This window comes from Neolamprologus multifasciatus, chromosome 4 (genome assembly GCF_963576455.1).
Source record: "Neolamprologus multifasciatus chromosome 4, fNeoMul1.2, whole genome shotgun sequence".
Lineage (NCBI taxonomy): Eukaryota > Metazoa > Chordata > Actinopteri > Cichliformes > Cichlidae > Neolamprologus > Neolamprologus multifasciatus.
This window is the reverse complement of record NC_140442.1, coordinates 13,261,307-13,281,364: the sequence shown is the minus strand read 5'-3', so window position 1 is coordinate 13,281,364 and position 20,058 is coordinate 13,261,307. Positions and strand designations below refer to the sequence as shown.

The following is a 20,058-nucleotide window of genomic DNA, read 5'->3' as shown; positions in this document are numbered from 1 at the left end:
CGGGAGGAGAGTGATCATCAGTGGCGAAAGGAGGTGGAGGGAGAGATGGTGACTGAGTGATTAACGGCCCACGAGATGTGATAGATGTCTTTAATAATGTCGGGCTGTTTTCTTAGTGTCCTTGAGGATTTGTTGTTATTAAGAAGCAGGTCTTATTATGATGACCACCTCTCTCGTAGTCTCCCACATCACGCTGGGCTTCGGTCCAGACAGTCAAAATAAACACTAGTCAAAAGCCCCGCCGCCCCGTACTTGCGCTGATGTGGCACTTGTTGATGGTGCCAGCATGTCTCAGTCCTGACCGAGGCATATGTGGTCTCCCATCAGAAGTGAGGAAAAAACACAGAACATCGTATCACCTGTTGAATCAGCTGGAACCTGCAACCAGTGATCTAGCAACACTGTATGACAGGGTAACTACCACAATGATGTTTAGGTAAGTGGTGTATAATGGTTTTCATAGGCATGTCCATTATTGGAAGGAGAAGAAGATAAAGGATCTCATTAGGAAATGCATGTTTGACCATGGGAGCCATAAGAAGTTGTGCTCATCACCGCTGGAAAACAAAATGAGAACATTTTATTGTACTTCCTTTTCTTCTCCAAATAAAAATCACAAACACTCTCTCCTTTAGTGTGTCTAAGTAGCTCCAAGCTCTATCACAGACATAGAGTTGGTGAAGGCCCATGTTTTATTAATTTGCAGATGAGCTCAGCTATTGATGGTGTTGGCCGCCCATGGGTTCAATTAGGATAATACAGGGAGAGGGGCAGATTATGGGCGGCTATTTAAGTGAGGGTATATCTCTTCCTGACAGTTATAGTCCAAATGCAACAAATTGCCCTTTGGTGGCTGCGAGCGGCGCCATATCGGTCCTCTGGTGATGAAACATGCCAGTGTGGCAGGTCAGCCGTGTTGAGACGACACCAGGCTGTGTGAGCCGTGTAGCTTGTCCTCTCTGAACTAACAACGCAGGCCTGAGTGCAGCCCATTTCCATTCAGTTAATAGGGTCCATTTAGAAAACAGCAGTCTATATGGTGGTGTGCTGAGTGCATGTTCTACCCAGCCAACCCTAAACAGTCCCACTTAGCATGACACTCTCTAAACTATTGCACTTATTCTCTGCAGAGCTCTCTGGGTTGAAAGCCCGCAAGTTTTGACAGCTCAACAGAGCAAAACGCAACCACGTAAACATCACATTTTACAAATACAAGACAGCGTGGGTGAATATTCTCCTAAGCATCCATAAAAGGAGGAACAGCTGCAGCATGCATGTGACACACAGAACTCTGGGATGAACGTTTATGGCGTGCGATGAAAAGCTTAAACTGTACATTGCCCGTGGAATGTATTGTGTGAAATTGAATAGGGAGGCCATAAAGTGGACTGGAGACAGCGGCCCAAGCATGCAGAGCTGGTTATCTTCCTTGTCTGGCCAGTCCGGTCAAAGCTTTAAAACAGCTCTATAGATAGAGGCCGCACTGTGCTTTCTTTCGCTCAGGAAAATGACGACTGTGTCTCAGCTGCATTGGAGCTGCATGTTTAGGCTACAGTCACTGAGGTAATCCAGCCCTCCCGTCCACACCCGGACATCAGCATTTAGGAAAGTGAGCACTCACAGGAGCAGTGCAGGTCAGCTCATAAAGGAGAAGGAAGAAGATCCTTAGTTTTTGTTTTTACTTAAGAGCAAGTCGTTTTAGCCTGAGTGCTGTGCTTTAGTAGCCATACATTCTGTATTTTAACTACCTCTATCCTCAGATGACTTTCCCTGCTGCTGTGTTGTTTTTTTTCAGATATTGCAATATTTTTACTCTGGCTGTAAAATTATTGATCAAGGCCAAGTGTATAAAGAGAAAATACTCAACATTTCACAATCACCTATTCATCTTGATTCCTGACCTGTACAGTACTTTATCATCCGGACCACTAATCCTTCCCTCTCCTTGTTTGCCTGCCCTGGCTTTCCTTGTTCCCATCCCCAGCTAGGCAGGGGCAATAGGGCACTGCTAATGTGCTCAGTGGGTCATTAATCCTTAGGATGGCCGTGGGCAGCAGAGCAGGCGAGCTTTGTTGTTTGATATCGGGCGAAATGGTGATGGGAGGCAAAGCAGATGTTTGTGTTGGCTGGAGAAGGAAAACACCATACTTGATGCCAACCCAATCACCATTTCATGCCAGGCAACAGCTGCCCAAATACATTTCAGCCAGAGTCTGGCAAACAGAGTCAAAGGTGACCAGAGCAGCTTAACACAGACTTTTTCTGTCTTTTCTCATGTTTTTCTTTTAGTCCTTACACTTATACGTATAACTATATAGACACCTGAATGTCCATTACTTGAGGGACTGCCCTGTGAACATTATTTAGAACAATGTTGGTTAGATTATTCCAGGAGCTTTGGTATCTGCAAATCTTGAAACTGAAGGTGAACCAGACACTGATGAATGTAAAACATGCACAGGTTTCTCTGCTTGCCTGCACTGTTGTGTGTAACTGGTGTTCACCATGCATTCACCTTTAAAGCGAGATGGGAATCAGCCGAGAGGACACACAGAAAAGGAGCCATAGACTAACCCAGATTTTTTTAGCTGGCCATGGTAAAAATATAACAATGTATGCGCATACATAGACCGCAGAACAAGGACAGCGCATTTAACCCTCTCCTGCTTCTCCACTCAACTGATGGGAGCAATTCATCATCGCCCACCTTCATATCTGTGTGCTGAAAGGAAAGGACTCTTTGTGTGTGTGTTTCTATGTAACAACTGATTAAAGATAAATATCTTCTATGTAGCTCACATGTCTCGATCCTGCTGTGGAGTTGTTTACTGTTTATGAGTTTCAGACTGCAATGAACACCGTTGTCTAGCTAACAGAGTGTGCTGCCCTCTGCTGCTCTGTTTGAGAACATCTGTGCTTAGAACATCTGCCGCTTCCACAGCGCAGACTGGGATGCACACTCAACCCTACTAGGGTTGTTTAAACGGCAGGTTGGTGCAGGAGCAGCCTTTGGGCTTTTGCAAAACTTCAATGACACTTAATGTTAAATAGGATCAGAAAAGTTAGATTAATTCATAAATAAATACACAATTACATACTTGGTTAAAATAAAGACAGCCCTTGGCCAACTTTAGCTGTTGTACCTTTTACAGTTTATTACTTCCTCTTAAAGAATCATTTTTGGAAGCAATATTTCTTTAATAGGCTTCTTTCCTCCCTCATGCATATTGGAAAAAGAAATTAAATCTATTTATCTCTCTCTATATATGTATATATATATGTCTGTCCACAACAAAACACAAGAGGATATTCTGATATACTTCAGATGATGATGCTTAGATGAAAGGCTGTATGTTAGTTAAGTCATGCACCTGCAGAAAGAGGTATATTTGTACAATGTGGGACCATTTCTAACCCATTTGTCATCTCTAATTTAGCAGAGGTGGAGTGGGTGAATCAAAGGAGGCAAGTAATGAGCGCCCACAGTAGCCAGTACGGTAACCGTGGTTACATGTGGTGCATTAATGTATGTAATCTATTACTGTGTCTGTGACAAGGACACATAGCATGCTAATTAAAGAAACCTTTCATTGTGCTTCCCTTAGACACAGGTCATGTCTCATTAAAGATAGTCTCAGTGCATGGGGAGCCATTCATTACTGGAGGAAAAAAAAAAGTGGATAGATAGGATACCTGTATGCATAGACTTTCCACAATGAGCAAACCTGACAGCATGAATAGCCAATAGAAAACATTCCTTGTCGCACTGAAAATTAAGAGTTGATATATTAACAACAAACCAAAAGACATCATTACTTTGGAAAGCATAAAACATTTGGTGACCAGAAGCAAAAAAAAGAAAGACAACAGTTGAAAAATCAATAAATTTTATTTATGAAATGAGAGGATATTCACAAAAGAATCATTGCCACATTAATATCATGTACATTACTAAATATATAATATAGAAAAAATATAAAATTGAACAAAAATAAACCACATCTTCAAAAGGCTTTCATTTCTGCATGCCAGTTTAAAAATTAAAATAAAAGACAAACAACAACTGAGTTTAGTCCTGGGACAATGATTTAAATAAATCAATCCCAACAGGATGCTAGAAACCCACCTGGATGTTTGGTGCAGAGGGACACTCATGCAGCAATATCTGAATGGTAGTGCACAGGCAGAAAAACTATCTGCTCTTTAGTGGCTCCAGTAATAATTGCAGTCCAAGCCTATTTTTTTTTTTTTTTTTTTTTTTTTTTAAACCTAAAAGGCTGCACCGCAACTGTCTGGACAGAAACAACTAGCTGTCCCCCAAATGCACCATCCCCCTGTACAATAAAGGAAAGAAAAAAAAAAAAAACAACAACTAAGAAAATAAGACATCTGGAAGGCTGTAGAGCTAATGGGTGTTATTACTGTTTGGATTTCTCTTTGTGGTCACGAGATAAAAGGTAACATACTGGATCACTTTTCCATGGTCACAAAACACTAAAATTATCTTTACTTCGTCTGAGCTCAACTCAAAATAATCAAAGTACTCTTGTGTTTTTGTTAGTCAGCTTTGTCCACTCAATTTTATACCAACCAGTCTCTATTGTCATTATTATAAGAAAAAAAACATAATACAGACAAATAAGAGCATTCCCACTGTCCCTTTTGATCGTTATTATATTCATTTGGAAATGGCTTCATCCAGTCGTTATTTAAAACAGTAACATTATAATTACGTGCTCCTTATTATAGATGATTCACAGTCTGCATTAAAGGCTGAGTGATCGACCAATCTTATCAGATAACTTTCATAAAACTTGCAATACAGAGGTATATTATTTTAGGTCTAATTGGAATTAACTACCTTACCCTAGCTCCCATGTTGGCCAGGAGGCTATTCTCGTGGTTTTCATGTCATTTCCCTGCCTCTCCAGTACTTATCATGTTCCACAAATAGACTTACACGCTATTGAATTGGACTACAGTTAAAGATGTTGGTTCTTGTTCTGATCTGCACGTCTGCTGAGCTTTGCATTATGAAACATGTATAATTTCTGCGTCTGCTGCAGATTCTGGCTGAAGTGACCTTTCAACTTATAGCTGATTTCTTACCGAGCCAGAAAAGAGCCTTCTTGGGATAACAGACTCACTGAAGGCAGCTCAAAGTTTCCCAGCTAGCAGAAAAAAGGTGGGGCTAGCTGGTTAGCAGTGCCTTGGCTTTCAAACTAAAATAACAAGGTAGTGAATTAAAAAAAAAAAAAAAAAAGTAAAAGCAAACGCACTGATCCATCTTTTTTTTTTTTTTTTTTAAATCATTATCTTGTTATTATTAACATGAACTAACCAAAAGTGTGATTCAAGTGATCCACACATGGTAAATTTCAAAATCAGAGGTAAATTAAACTACATGAAGATGAACACAAGAATGCAATGGCACTGAAAATATTTTACCAGTCAAACTGTTGGAAATTCTCTGTAGTGGAGTGTTATGAATCCTTCAAAAATGTGACCTTCTCCGTAACCCAACTCTAACACATTTGATTGAGATGCATTTACAAAACATTTAAATACCTGATTTACTAAGTAAGGGTTGGAAAGATCTTGTCCTTTGCCAAGTTAACACCCATGGTTTCTACAGCCCCCCATAAAGTAGTCCCTGTCTGAATATGAAAGCAAATGAGCAGTCCAAGACAAGTGCAAATCCTCCCTGAGACTGGTCTATGTACTTACACAGACATCTGATTCAGCATTTTACAACCCCCATTCCCCTACTAGAAGCCTAAAGCAGTCACACTGACCAGCCTAAAATTGTGTATGGTGCCACCTCGACAGCTTGCTTTGTTTTCACACAACATTTAAGACAAAATACATAGATTCATCATCATCATCTAGTCACAATAAGGCTCCTAGAGAAGCACGTAAACCAGACTGGTCGGAAAATAAGTGGATCAAAAGAATGGTTGTTGATCACAGTTATTATTGCTAAAATGATTATCATTATGATTTATTTTAATGATGAACCATCCTCGGACACATGACCAGATGCTGGTCTCCATCCACACATCTATAGAGCTGTGACATACCACAGTGGAGATGGGTGGGGAAGAGCTGTGTGAAGTGACTCAGCATGTGATGCTCATACTTGTCTCAGGGCTTCAGTCCTCTGGCGACAGACAGAGGGACGTTATGTCGTCATGTGTCTCTCAGGTGACCTCGGTTTTGAAGGCTCTGGAAGTGGGCATCCTTCAGGATGCGGTTGATATGCAGGTAGGACACTGGGTTCGTAGGCTCAAAAGAGTTGCCCACACTAAGCGGACTGCAGGGGCCCTGAGCACACTGACTGACGCAGCTCCCAGCTGCACGTTCAGGACTGCTGATGCTGCTGCTGCTCTCACTGTTGGATGACTGAAATGCAGATATTAACATTACCATTAGAATGCTAGAATCCAGGGTCTGCACATCAACGTGGAATTTAATATCATACACAGTGAAACAGATTCTACTTTAAATCTGCATCTAGTAAAATCCAAAGCTCCATAACTGACTAAAAATAAAATTAAATACTACAAAGTTAAAATAACACATGTACACACACTAATACAGGAAAACAGAGGGATATTTCAAACTAAGGAACAAACAGTCATGATTTTACAACAGTTTCAACTGCACAGTGACATTATGGGTGCAAGTAAGTGTACTTGTTTTCTTTTATTGCAGATTTGGAAAACTGACATGTTTCAGGTCAAACCAATTTTAGCATTAGACAAAGATAACCTGAGTGAATACAAAATGCATGTTTTAAATGATCTTTAATCGTAATATCTTTAATTGAAAGTTTTGGAAAATAAGGTTTGAGTTTCATTAGTACCGGCATAAAATTTAATTTGTACATCAACATCATATCCATCTATTCTCTACTGCTTATCTTTTTCAGGGTTGCAGGGGTGCTGGAGCCTATGCTAGCTGTTATAGGGCAAGAGGCAGGGTGCACCCTGGACAGGTTGCCAGTCTGTCGCAGGGCTAACACACAAACAACTAGTTGCACCCGCATTCATATCTATGGGCAATTTAGAGGTTCCAATTAACATATCCCTATTAACTGCATGTCTTTGGGCTGTGGGAGGAAACCGGAGTACCCGGAGAGAACCCACATAAACACAGGGAGAACATGCAAACTCCACACAGAAAGACCCCGGCCTGATAGTGGAATTGAACCCAGGTCGTTCTTGCTGTGACTGAACAGTGCCAACCACTGTGCTGCCAACATTACATTAAAAGTCAAATATAGTAGGTAACGTTTAAGGGAGAAAGTCTGTTGATGAGTTTGTGCCATGAAGCTCAAACACACTAGTCAATGCAGTAGGACTTTTATCTAAAAACACACAAGCAAGTCCGCCTTTGAATGGCTCAAGAAAACAAAAAAAATGGACAGCTTTGGACTGACCTAGTCAAATTCTAGAATCAAATCAGATTTGGATGCTTTGGGTTTGTCCTGAACTTGAAAAATGCTCAAAAAACTAGAGAGTGTAGCTGAATTAAAACAATTCTGTAAAAAAGAAAGCGCAAAAATTCCTCCACAGTAATGTGAAAGACTAGTTATCAAAAACTAGACTGCAGTTCTTGGGTCAAAGGATGGCACAAGCAGTTATTATGTTTACTTTTTCACATAGGGCCAGGTAGGTTTGGATAGCCTTTTCCCCTTAATAAATGAAACCATCATTTAAAAACTGCACTTTGTATTCACACCAGTCATCTTTGTGTAATATTAAAATTTGCCTAATGACATGTAAAAAATGAGAAATGCTTATTCTGCGTTTCTATTCAGGTTTCTGTGAGTATCATGTTACCTTCCCTCTATAGTTTCTAAATGAACTGAATAACATGCTTAATGCAAGTTTCAGTTAACGCTTGTACCTCAGAGTCCCAGGCATCACGGCCTGGCTCAGGAGAGATGGGGTGTGCTCTCGTCTGCCTTTTGGCTTGGGGCACCAGGTGGCCATTCTCCTCATCACCACCACTGTGCTGCCGTTTCCTGTTCAGGTAGAAAGCCAAAATAGGTGAAGATCAATGTGGCCTCACCAACTTATTAAAAATAAGTGTCAGCAACATATGAGACCTAATTCCTCAGTTAATTGTAGAGTAGACGAATTTAAAAGCAATGACTTATCCCTGCTACAGTGTATACATGACGATTATTATGCAAAGTCACTGCAAGCTGCCATTGTTATATTCAAGACCAGCTAGCTCGGTATATTCTCAACGGTACTTCGAAGACAACATAGACCTACAGCACTACAGTTGTTAAAGTAATACAGTTGCTGTGACCAATTACGGTTACTGGAACCATGATTATTTTGTTAGCATATTCAACATTTTACGTGGGTCCTGCAACAAAGGCCACGGAAACGTCGAGCCAACTCTCGTTCAAACACTACTCAATCTACTCAAATGGAGTTATATTGCAAGCTCACCTGCTTTCAGTCAACATATGATAACACTTGAGCAACCTAAATGAGATTCTTTTTATTTTCTTCTGAGCAGACAGGAGGAGCCGGTTGGCTGACGTTATTTGCTGGTTAACAGAGCTCGTTTCCTGTCTGTCGACGGCCTGTTAGTTTAGCTAACTTTGCCTGATTAGCTAATTACGCTCAATAACAATGCGATACAGTTTTCCATTTCAATCACAGTGCCAAAGACATCAGTTAGAGTGATAAACCACACAAAAAAATCGACGTGGCGTTAATTGACAACAAAAAAAGATCAGGCGTTGACGAGCTAGGTAGTTAACAAGCCTGTCCTAAAGCGCTTTATCATTGGTTCCAAGCTAATGCTAACGTCACCGCAAGCTAACGGGAATCCTCTTATCATATGTTAGCTAACTACAGCACGCAGTACAATTTTTACTCCGTTTCGGGACTATTGCGCTCTTAAATCGAAATAAAATTACTAGGGTTCAAACTCAACCTAGCCAACGATACTTGCTACTGATAACACGCACAACCAACCGCAACTGTTGTGTTTACATGGCACCGCGCCTGCGCAAAGACCAATTATGGTGCCTTTACAGACCAATAGGAAAAAACGAACCCTAACTCACATGGCTTTGTTTTTTTTGGGAGAACAAAGCATATATATACCAATATAGACGTGAAGGTTAATAACAAGGGCAACAGAAATAAGCAACAGAAAATAAAGCTAACTTGTGTAATGCATGCTTTTCCTTTTTCATAAGTAAAAAATGAGGTGGCTTGGGACTGAAAGGAAGAACACCTAAAGGTAACAGTATTCTAGCAATTATAGTGTAAAGTTTTGTACAGTCGCTTTAGAAGCAGGTTTTTGGTTCGATGTCAGTTAAATGCACAAATCTCTTGCGTCTTGTTCCCGGATTCTGTGGTACCGAAAGTAACAAAGCATTCAGAGACTTAAGTTCTACACAAGAACTGACGTTAAACAGCACATTAACCCTGAAAATATACTTCGTCTGATCAAGTCAACCCCATTTATACCACATTAATTTCCCCATAGGATGTCGCCATTTGCAAACAGATTTATTGTCATAATGTTTGTCTTGAGGGCTGAGACTATTCAACAGAAACAAGTCAACAAAGCAATAAGCTGAAGTCTATTTCCACATATACCTTCTTATGGATATTTTATACTGACGAGTAGACGTGCAGATTAGGTTGCCATGTATTATATTGTATTTTCTGTTGTATGGCAGATAGAAGGCTTAAAACAAAATATCCACTCTGAAGTAAGTGGCTGGCACATTTTCAACCCGGAAGTTGCAGTCTGTAGTGCAGCCTGCTTGCCCAGTCAGCCAATAGAGTGAAAAATTGTCTCCGCCAATGACTCAAGCGAAGGACGGAGGTGAGATTATCAGGGATTGTCAGTAGCGGCGGTCCTTCTGTGTATAAAGGCAAATAACCGCAATGGGCAGCACCGACTCTAAATTGAACTTCAGGAAGGCAGTGATCCAGCTCACAACCAAAACACAGGTGGGTTATGAGCAGTTTATATGTATATTCTATCCAACTAAATAAATCGTTAAAAGACAGAGCCAGTGGGCGCACCGAAGAGCATCGTCGACGAGATGAAGGGATAACGTTTGCGACGCAGGAGCAAAAGAAAAAATATATAAATAAAAATAAACTAATCTCGTGTTGCATGCAGCCTTTTCGGGTCGCGTCTGCTTTTTATTTTGCAGATTATAAATATTTATCATCTGAATGTAACGCGGCAAACAGGCCTGTGTCGTATTTTTATTAAACTGGATTAAATTGTCACAGATTCTGTTTTGTGAGTCACCGTAATTTGTTTTTGTTTGTTTGTTTGTTTGTTGCTTGTTTGGTTTTTCAATGCTGTACGCGTTCAGTTCAGATGATTATACATTATGGCGTACAGCAAAATCAAAGGTGATGACGTAGGTTTGGACTACGTTTGCAGATGCGGCAGGTGGACTGTGCCGTCCGTGTCACAGATACTGTTTGCGCTGCTGCTAGAACAAGCAATTGTGTTGACATTGCCATGAGCTCTGATTATGTATAAAATACATGAAAGAATAAGGGTGTAGATCTTTTTATTAAGGTAAAGGTCTCAGATGCGATGTTAATGCTGTGCAGCGCAAGATCAAGGCTGTTGTAAATAAAATAAAATAAGACGTTTGGCCGAGGTTAAATGCTCAGTTTTGCTTCAAAGGGAACTGAAATGTGCACATATTTTTCTCCAGCCAGTGGAAGCCACAGACGATGCCTTCTGGGATCAGTTCTGGGCAGACACCACCACCACGGTCCAGGATGTTTTTGCACTGGTGCCAGCTGCAGAGATAAGAGCTGTTCGAGAGGAGTCCCCCTCAAATTTAGCGACCCTTTGTTATAAAGTAAGCATTAAATAAACTCTCGGCGCATTTTGTGTTACATAATGGAATGCCGTTGTTTGGAAACTGTGCCTTATTTTGACTGCAGAGCCCTGCACAGGCTATTAGATGTCTGAATAAATGAGTCAGCTCCCCTTCCTTTTCCCGTTGCTTCCCGTCTCTAGCCACCAGCTTCCGTTTTGAAGCTGCCTGTCAGAAACAAACACAGTGGGGCTCACAGCATAATTAAATGAAGAGGTGGGAATGAGAGCCCTTGAAAGCTGAGCAGGTTCAAAGGGGTTCTTGCTTATTTTTAGCTTGCTTATCTGCAGCGTGTATTTGATTAAATTTAGATAATAAATCACCAAGTAAATTTTTGTTTTTGGTCCAAAAATTGCAGATACAGAGATTAAGTATGCTTGTCTGTTTGTTGGTAAGACTGCTGGTGCTTAACATGGTGCCATGTTTCCTAACAAACAAATGAGCATGACTCTTGATAACTGTTATAATATCTTTATGTCCCCAAACTAAAAGTTGATTGGATATTAAGATCTATGATTATGGATGGATAGCTGTTTTCCTCATGGTGACATTCTGGTTTGGAAAGAATTCAGTGTTAAAATAATTATATTATTTCAAAAAAAATGTTATAAAATACTATAGATCCTTGATGTGTAGTGAGGTGAGCTGTGTGGGTAATGCCTCATTAATTAAACAAGATCTAGCACCAGTGTAGCTGAAGCATATTCACTGTTTTTAAATTGAATTAAAAGACAATATCAAACTGAATTAAATGATCAGTGCTATATATCAGTACAGAAGATGCAGATACTAGATATTATGTTCCATACTAAATATAATCACCCGCTTACAATGTTTCTGGATTCTTCAGGCCGTGGAGAAGCTCGTCCAGGGAGCAGAGTCTGGTTGTCCCTCTGAGAAAGAAAAGCAGGTAGTCCTGAATTGCTGTCGCATCCTGACCCGCATCCTTCCCTACATCTTTGAGGACCAGGACTGGAGAGGATTTTTCTGGTCCACAGTGCCTGGTGCTGGGCGGGCTGGGGTGAGTTGGCATGGGAAAAGGAAGATCAGTTTGTCACAGATTAACATTGTGTATCCATGGTTGTATGGAAGAAAATTGAGGCACACACTGGACAGGTCACCAGTCTATCACAGTGCTCACAAGGCTGGATCAGGAGTTAAGAAAATAGATAGCTAGATAAAAATATGCATGAATATACTCATCACATTCAGCGGGTTTTTAAATCACTTGTAACACTAAATACTGTTTATGTTTGTTTCTAAAAAATATGACAGAAAGAGTGTCAACAAACTTCTCAGAAGCTTTCTTATTTTACTTATATAAAGATGGATTCACCTAATAAATTAGTTATAAGCAATGTTCCCTCTAAGCTGAGCACGTGAGCAATCGCGCACTGCTGACATGGTCTCCCCACACAGAAAATCACAAAAAATAAATAAATAAATAAAAAATCCAGCCTGAATTGGAATTAAAGTAAATACGTGTATTTATTTTATTTCGCTGATTTTCTGTGCGCGGAGACTATGTCAGCAGTGCGCGATTGCTCACGCGCTCAGCTTAGAGGGAACAGTGGTTATAAGCCCTGTGCTTTCCCAAGTGGGAATGCTTTATTCCATTGAACCGAAATTCCCTCATTCCAGATATAAAAAGGTGTATTCTCTTCCTTTTCTTTAAAAAAATGTAAATATTTTTGAAAGATTCCACTTTTTCCACATTTTTTCAGACAGACGAGCTGGATGATGATGAAGGAGCTCGACCACTGGCCGAGTCGCTGCTCCTGGCTATCGCTGACCTCCTCTTCTGCCCTGACTTCACTGTGCATAGTCACAAGAGGGGCCCTGTGAGTAACAACTGTCCTTCTGACACGGTACAGTCCAGTGTCATTAATTTGTCATCCTACCTCCATCCAGCAAAAGAAGTTACTGCTGACAGAATAGTGCAGCAAAAACATTTATTCCTTGACCTTAGTCTCTAACATTGTTCCAGACGTCAGACATATTTCTTCAGGCACTGCTTCCTTCTTCCTGATCAAAGATTTCTCAACTAACCTGCCACTCAAGTTTGACCGAAGCACCGAGCTAGGTTCTGGTGGCTGATACTTTCTCAGCGACAAAAGGAAGAATTCTCCATGAGTATGAAAAGAATGTTGCTCAGTCTGTAACTTTGAACTCACCATTGCTGTTCATGTAATCATTTCAATGCTAAGGTAGATGTCAGAAAAGTCTGTTTTGGCAATTAAAGTGAAATTATCTTTTATATAAAAAGTGACAGGTTTCATAAGCCATTTCTTACCAGGAGTTAACAATGTTTGACAATGTCAATCTTCCCATTATCTACAATTGACTCTAAGTCACTGAATAAATTACTTTGCAAGTCTAAGACCAGGAAATGTAGCTATAAAGCTATTTGACTGGATTTTTTTGTGTGTGTACGTCTGTGTGTGTGACTTTATCCAGGACTCAGTAGAGAGCATGCAGTCTATAGACAGCTGTGAATACATTTGGGAGGCAGGGGTGGGATTTGCACAGTCGCCCCCTCTAAACTACATCCATGATCTGAATAGGTGAGTTGGCTTCAAGTGTGTACAGCTCTGCCTGGTAAAATCTAAAATGTAATCTTATGTGTGATTTACTTTTCTTTTCTTTTTTCTTTTTTGTCTTTTCTGTCTTTTCAATCTCCATCCTTCAGGACGGAACTGTTGAGATTATTACTGACCTGCTTCTCCGAGGCCATGTACCTCCCTCCTTCATCAGACAACACTATCCTCAATCCTTGGGTGACATTTTTCTGCTCAACAGAAAACAGGTAATGGAAAATAAAAGCACATCCACACATACAGCAATGATTTAAAAAAAAAAAAGAAAAGAAGGAGAAGTACACAAATTTTAAAATCCAATTCTAAAGTTTTACTCACAGGACACGATAAAAAAAATATGTCCCTTAGCACATCTCAAAATGAGGTAAATACAACCTCAGATGAACTATGACATATTAACACAACTTAAACCAGACTACAGAAGCAGTGTGTGACAAAACCAAGTACATCCTTACTGGTTCCATGGGAATTAAGAGCAGCCTGGTGCTGCTAACCAAATATACGTCATTAACTGATTATCAGCAAGTGTGACTTCTTCTAAAAAAACAGATATTTTGGCAGTGGAAGGTTTATAAGGCAGTTTGATTTGTTTTTCAGCGAGAGACATTATTCACAAGTGGAAAATATTCAAGACAACTACCAGTATTTTCAGGAGTGGGCATCCCAGCAAATTTACCCAAAGGTCAGACAGCACAGTGCTCACAGAAAGTGCAAAAAAACCAAGCTGCATGTCAGACTCAAAAAGAAAAAAGTTAATGTTTTTTCAAAGCGATAAGAAAAAAAATAAGCATCTTCTCTCTAAAAAGAATGGCTTAGATGTGAAAAGTTGCATGTGAAAAGTTGCATCTGAAAACACCAGTGTCTTTTATGCAAACAAGACCAAAGCAGAAATGTTTGGTCGTCATGCAGAGTCAAATGTGAGGCCTTCTGTCTGATAGCTAAAGTTTGGCTGAAACTGGGTTATGCATGTAAAGAAGAGTCGGTGAAAAATCATTCATAATGAAGGAAAAGACGGATAAAGTCATAGAGAATACAAGTAGTTCTAGTTATTGCTGATAAAGGCAGTTCTTCAAGCTACTGAATGGTGCATTTTCTTCAATTTCATTTCAGTTTTTGATAAATAAATAAAGATAAAGTGTAATATGTCATGCTGTTGTTCATCTCAGGGTGACACAGTAAGGACTAGAAAATGTTTTAATAATTTCCTGATATGTAAACCTTAGAACTGACAGAAGGTTTTTGACTATTTACCATGACACACACACACACACACACACACACACACACACACACACACACACACAAACTTAAATGTAGTGATGCACGCAAAAGGAGCCAAATGCAGACTTTAGAGGCCAATCTTGCCAAATAATAATGACTTTTCTTCTAGTGGAGTATAAGTCAATAGAAATAAAAAGCAGAAAATCAACCACTGAAACCAAGGAACCATAACAGACATATAGATAGTGATTATAAATACACAGAGGGGTGATTGGTGCAGTGAGGAGGAACCTGGGACACACAGCTGAACTAAATCAGAATAACAAGTAAAATTAAAACATGACACTAGGAGACAAATGACAGAATAAAGCAGGAAATAACAAGACAGAAAAGCACCTACCACAGAGGCTAAGAGCTGACAACAGGATACAAAGAACACAGAGGGGGTAAAAGAAATCGAAGACTTAAGGAACTAAATATTAACAAACTACCATGAGGAGAAATCAAATACTTGTTCAGAAACCAAAAAAGCCTGAGAGTTTAAACATAAAGAAACCAACCAAGAATAAGTGCTGAAAGTAAAATAATAAAACACTCAAACTCAGTCACAAAAACCTCCAGTGTTCGTGACATAAATCATGCTATATTACCATGGTGATGTGTCATGGTTCAGTTATCTCTTAGATGTAAATAAAATTGCAAAAAATAAAAGGTGGATTGCGTGACATTTAGTGACATTGTCACCATCTTTGTTTGTTCCTAGACATGCTCTGCCACTATTCACGTCTCTCCTGAATGTGGTGTGCGCTTATGACCCGGTGGGTTATGGCATCCCGTACAACCACCTGCTCTTCTCTGACTACCGGGAGCAGCTGGTGGAGCAGGCGGTACAGATCCTCATTGTGACACTGGAGCATGATGGGGGGATTCCCCACCCCCCTGCCTCTCCATCCAGCATAGAGGAACAAGAGGTAACTTCAAGACTGTGACGAAGACACTTGATGGCTTTATTGCATTTAATTAATGTTATTCAAATCTTTCTGATTTTGTTCTCCTCAGTCTACAGGACCAGAAAACCTGTTTGTGAATTATTTGTCAAGGATTCACAGAGAGGAGGTATGCATATCAGTGTTTCTTAAAAATCCTCCAATGTCATTACTTTAAAGACTGCATTGTGAAAATCTGTATCTTTGTGGTCTCCCAATGGTAGGACTTTGATTTTGTACTGAAAGGCCTGGCTCGTCTGCTGACCAACCCTTTGACCCAGACTTACCTGCCTAACTCCACCAAGAAGATCCAGTTCCACCAGGAGCTTCTGGTGCTTTTCTGGAAACTTTGCGACTTCAATAAGGTTAGAACAAAGATAAAGGCTTCTTTGGGGAGGCGATGCATTAAAAGGTGCTTTCATTTGACGTCACAATCTACTTTGTGTTCCCACTGCAGAAGTTCCTGTTTTTTGTCCTGAAGAGCAGCGATGTGTTAGATATCCTGGTTCCTATACTCTATTACTTGAATGACGCGAGAGCAGACCAGTGTGAGTCTCCTCAGTTGCTTCACTGCACACGACAAACCTCTACTAGAAGCATGCATTTAACAATTTCTGGTGTGATTTGTCCTTTCTGCAGCACGTGTTGGACTTATGCACATTGGTGTGTTCATTTTGCTGTTGCTGAGTGGTGAGAGAAACTTTGGCGTGCGCTTGAATAAGCCCTATTCTCTCCATGTGCCTATGGACATCCCGGTGTTCACAGGGACTCATGCTGACCTCCTTATAGTGGTGAGACACACCTGCTGCTGTGCTGAAATGGGAGTTTTCTTGATAGCTAACTAATTCAAATACAGTGAAGTTTTACAGCTGTGGCTCTGTTTGGTTTCTAGGTGTTTCACAAGATAATCACAACAGGCCACCAGCGTCTCCAGCCTCTCTTTGACTGCCTACTAACCATCATTGTAAATGGTAAAAACGCATTCTATTTCAGATTTTGTTTTCAACATAACCACACCATGACAATTAGTTGTTACAGTTTTTATTTCACACCCTTTTAATACTCCTGCTTATCCTTCAGTTTCCCCTTACTTGAAGAGCCTGTCAATGGTAGCAGCTAATAAACTGCTCCACCTGCTGGAGGCCTTTTCCACCACCTGGTTCCTGTTCTCTGCAGCTCAGAACCATCACCTGGTTTTTTTCCTTCTCGAGGCTTTCAACAACATTATCCAGTACCAGTTTGATGGTAAGAGAAAGCTGGAGACATTCAAGGCATAGATAGATAGATAGATAGATAGATAGATAGATAGATAGATAGATAGATAGATAGATAGATAGATAGATAGATAGATAGATAGATAGAGTTCTTTTGTTGTGAGATACATTATTTTCATAAGTGTCCATGTTTCTCTCCCCAGGAAACTGCAACCTGGTTTATGCCATAATTCGCAAGCGTAATGTGTTCCATCAGCTGGCTAACCTGCCCTCTGACCCCAGTTCCATCCAGAAGGCTTTGCAAAGGAAGAAGAAGTCGCCCGACGTCATTTCCCGCACCAGCTCCCAAGAGACTGTATCCATGGAGGGCTCACACCCTGCAGTGCCAGCGGAGCCCGGTACACTAAAGGCCAGCCTGGTTGCTATGCCAGGTAATGACTCTACGTGTTGTTTGTACGGTAATGTTGTAATTTCAAAACAATCTGTTCACTGTGTGGTAGGCACAGCACACATAACATATATCTTCACCGGACACTTTATTACCCTAAACCCATTTTTCCTTCAGAAGTCTTTTAATTTTTCATGGCACAGATTCAAAAACGGTGAGGAAAACATTCCTCTGAGATTTTGATCCATATTGATATGACACCACACAGTTACTGCTCATTTATGGGCTGTAAATTCATGATGTTGCATTGCAAAGGTGCTCTATAGGTCTACGATCTGGTGACTGTGGAGGCCATTCAAATACAGTCAACTCATTATCTTCTTCAAAAAACAGACAGAATTTGAGATTTGTCACATGAAGCGTTATCCTGCTGGAAGCAACAATTAGGAGATTGGTACGCTGGTCGTAAAGGGACTGATATGGTCATTAACAATACTCAAGTCCTCTGTGGGGTTTAAATAATACTCAGTTGGTAATAAGGGGCCCAAAATGTGCCAAGCGTTCATGTTGTTCACACCAAATTTTGTCTCTACTATCCAACTGTAGCGGCAGAAATTGAGACTTAGCAGACCTGGAAGAGTTTTTCCACCAGCCCGTGTGAACTGTAGCTTCAGTTTCCTGTTCTTAGCTGACAGGGGTGGCACCTGGTGTGCTTTTTGTTGCTGTAGCCTATCTGCTTCAAGGTTCAATATTTTGTGTGTTCAGAGATGCTCTTCTGTGTATCTTGATTATAAGAAGTGGAATTACTGTTGTCTTCCTATAAGCTGAAAGCAGTCTGGCCATCCTCTTCTGACTTCAACATTTCACCCAGAGAACTGCTGCTCATTCCATATTTTCTTATTTTTAGACCATTCTCTGTAAATCTTACCAACAACCATTTCATGTTCAGTCACTTAAACTACCCTTCTTCCCCATTCTGATGCTTGGTTGGAATTTCAGCAGGTTGCTTTGACCATGTCTACATGCCTAGATACATTGAGTTGCTGCCATGTTATTAGCTCATTAGATGCAAGCTGCTGAACATCTATAACTAATAAAGTATCATGTATTTCATGAAAATGACTGCCTTAGAACTAGCAGATTGAATTCATATGTCTTTAACCTCTTAAGCCCCAAGCCTACCTGATCTCCTGCCTTTTGCCCCTGTATCAGGGGGCGTTGGGGCTTAAGAGGTTAATTTAGTCTCTATGCATTTTTTAGTTACAACACAAAATTAGTTGGTGTCGCATTTAATTTTTTGGTAAGACTATAAAAGTAAAATAATGTCGCCAGACACATCTGTAACGTATTCACTAATGCCATGTGATTTATGATGCTGGTTTCCTGTAGGCATTGATAAACTGACAGAGAAGTCCCAAGTATCAGAGGATGGCACCATGGTGTCGGTTCCAAAGACAGACTCCCCAAACACTGTCCATCCAGACCAAAGTGCAGTCACTGGGACCAGCGACACGGAGTCTAACTCAGGCAGGGACAATGAAGTAAGTGCCTTTTTATGGGGTGTATTGGTTTGCTCCAGTGGAAAGAGGATATTTCTAAATGCATTTATTCACACTATTAGGATGTTTTCTACACTGAAGCAGAAATGGAGAGAAGACGTTTGTCAAGTGCATCGTCAACGTCCTTTTGGGCTCCCACACCAGAATGGGTTTGCTCTCAGCCTCTCATTCAGTTTTTGTTAGATGTTGGATATTTAGAGGAATGAGAAGTCAATTTAGATTTGCTCGCTTTTATCCCAGGTCCTCTCTTGGAAATGTAAGCTACCCCTGCAGACCATCATGAGACTTCTACAGGTGCTGGTGCCTCAGGTGGAGAAAATCTGCATCGACAAGTATGCAAACACTTTGCTTAGCTTCGATCGGACTGCAAAAAGCATACTGTTTTGATATATTACTAAAAATGCTGTAAATGTCTACTGTGTCTTTCATTGCAGGGGTCTAACAGATGAATCAGAGATCCTAAAGTTTCTACAGCATGGCACATTAGTGGGCCTGCTGCCGGTTCCTCACCCCATCCTCATTAGGAAATATCAGGCCAATGCAGGCACTGCCATGTGGTTTCGCACCTACATGTGGGGCGTCGTTTATTTGCGGTGAGTTAGGCATTTTAGACGAGAATTATGGACACTGATATCCTCAAAAGCAAATTAAAACGAATCCATTATTTTCTGTTTTTCTGTTTCAGTAATGTTGATCCTCCGATCTGGTATGACACTGACGTCCGACTATTTGAGATCCAGAGGATGTAGACTGTCAATGAAAATGAATCTAGGGTTCTTCATCCCTTCAGTATCTGCTGGTTTTGTGGGAAACCTCATTGTGTTGAAACTATCCTTGTGAACCTGTTGCTTGCTTCTGACACCACCAAACTAGACAGGGGAGTCATTCAGATGAGTGGAGTAGAAATTTCTCTCTATATTAAGATAGAAAGTGTTTGAATTATCACTAGTGTCCATAAACAACTGTGTTTGTACATTTCTTCAAACCTTAAGACCGCAGAATGTTTGTCAAAGCACTGAGATGACTGGAGTGTTTGGTAAGGGCTGAGGCAAATTTTAGCAGTATAAAAGTGAAAGAGGGAACATTGTTTAACTTTCAAAGACGTGTAACATATCCTGTATAGCTCAACGTTATCATTCCAATATTATTTGTTGTACTTGAAATGCTTTAAAGTGAACTTGCACCTTTTTGAGTTGTCG

The 20,058-nt window shown here is 40.4% G+C and overlaps 2 protein-coding genes across 2 annotated transcripts; one reads left to right on the top strand and one right to left on the bottom strand.

The window, feature by feature from the left end:
- Positions 1–5,251: 5,251 nt before the first annotated feature.
- LOC146519997 (protein VCF1) lies at positions 5,252–9,048 on the bottom strand. Its single transcript, XM_085158010.1, has 3 exons — positions 8,469–9,048; positions 7,912–8,029; positions 5,252–6,402 (listed from the first exon to the last, which is right to left on the bottom strand). Exons 1-3 carry the CDS (start codon positions 8,483–8,485, stop codon positions 6,190–6,192), a joined length of 348 nt encoding a protein of 115 aa, XP_085014136.1. The 5' UTR covers positions 8,486–9,048; the 3' UTR covers positions 5,252–6,189.
- Positions 9,049–9,831: 783 nt separating this feature from the next.
- On the top strand, positions 9,832–20,022 carry hid1a (HID1 domain containing a). Its single transcript, XM_085157983.1, has 19 exons — positions 9,832–9,995; positions 10,727–10,876; positions 11,745–11,915; positions 12,619–12,735; positions 13,352–13,458; positions 13,584–13,700; positions 15,476–15,683; positions 15,772–15,828; positions 15,923–16,063; positions 16,156–16,246; positions 16,338–16,489; positions 16,591–16,669; positions 16,779–16,943; positions 17,116–17,343; positions 18,690–18,841; positions 18,922–19,008; positions 19,100–19,191; positions 19,294–19,452; positions 19,545–20,022. Exons 1-19 carry the CDS (start codon positions 9,930–9,932, stop codon positions 19,606–19,608), a joined length of 2,403 nt encoding a protein of 800 aa, XP_085014109.1. The 5' UTR covers positions 9,832–9,929; the 3' UTR covers positions 19,609–20,022.
- The last annotated feature ends 36 nt before the right edge of the window (positions 20,023–20,058 follow it).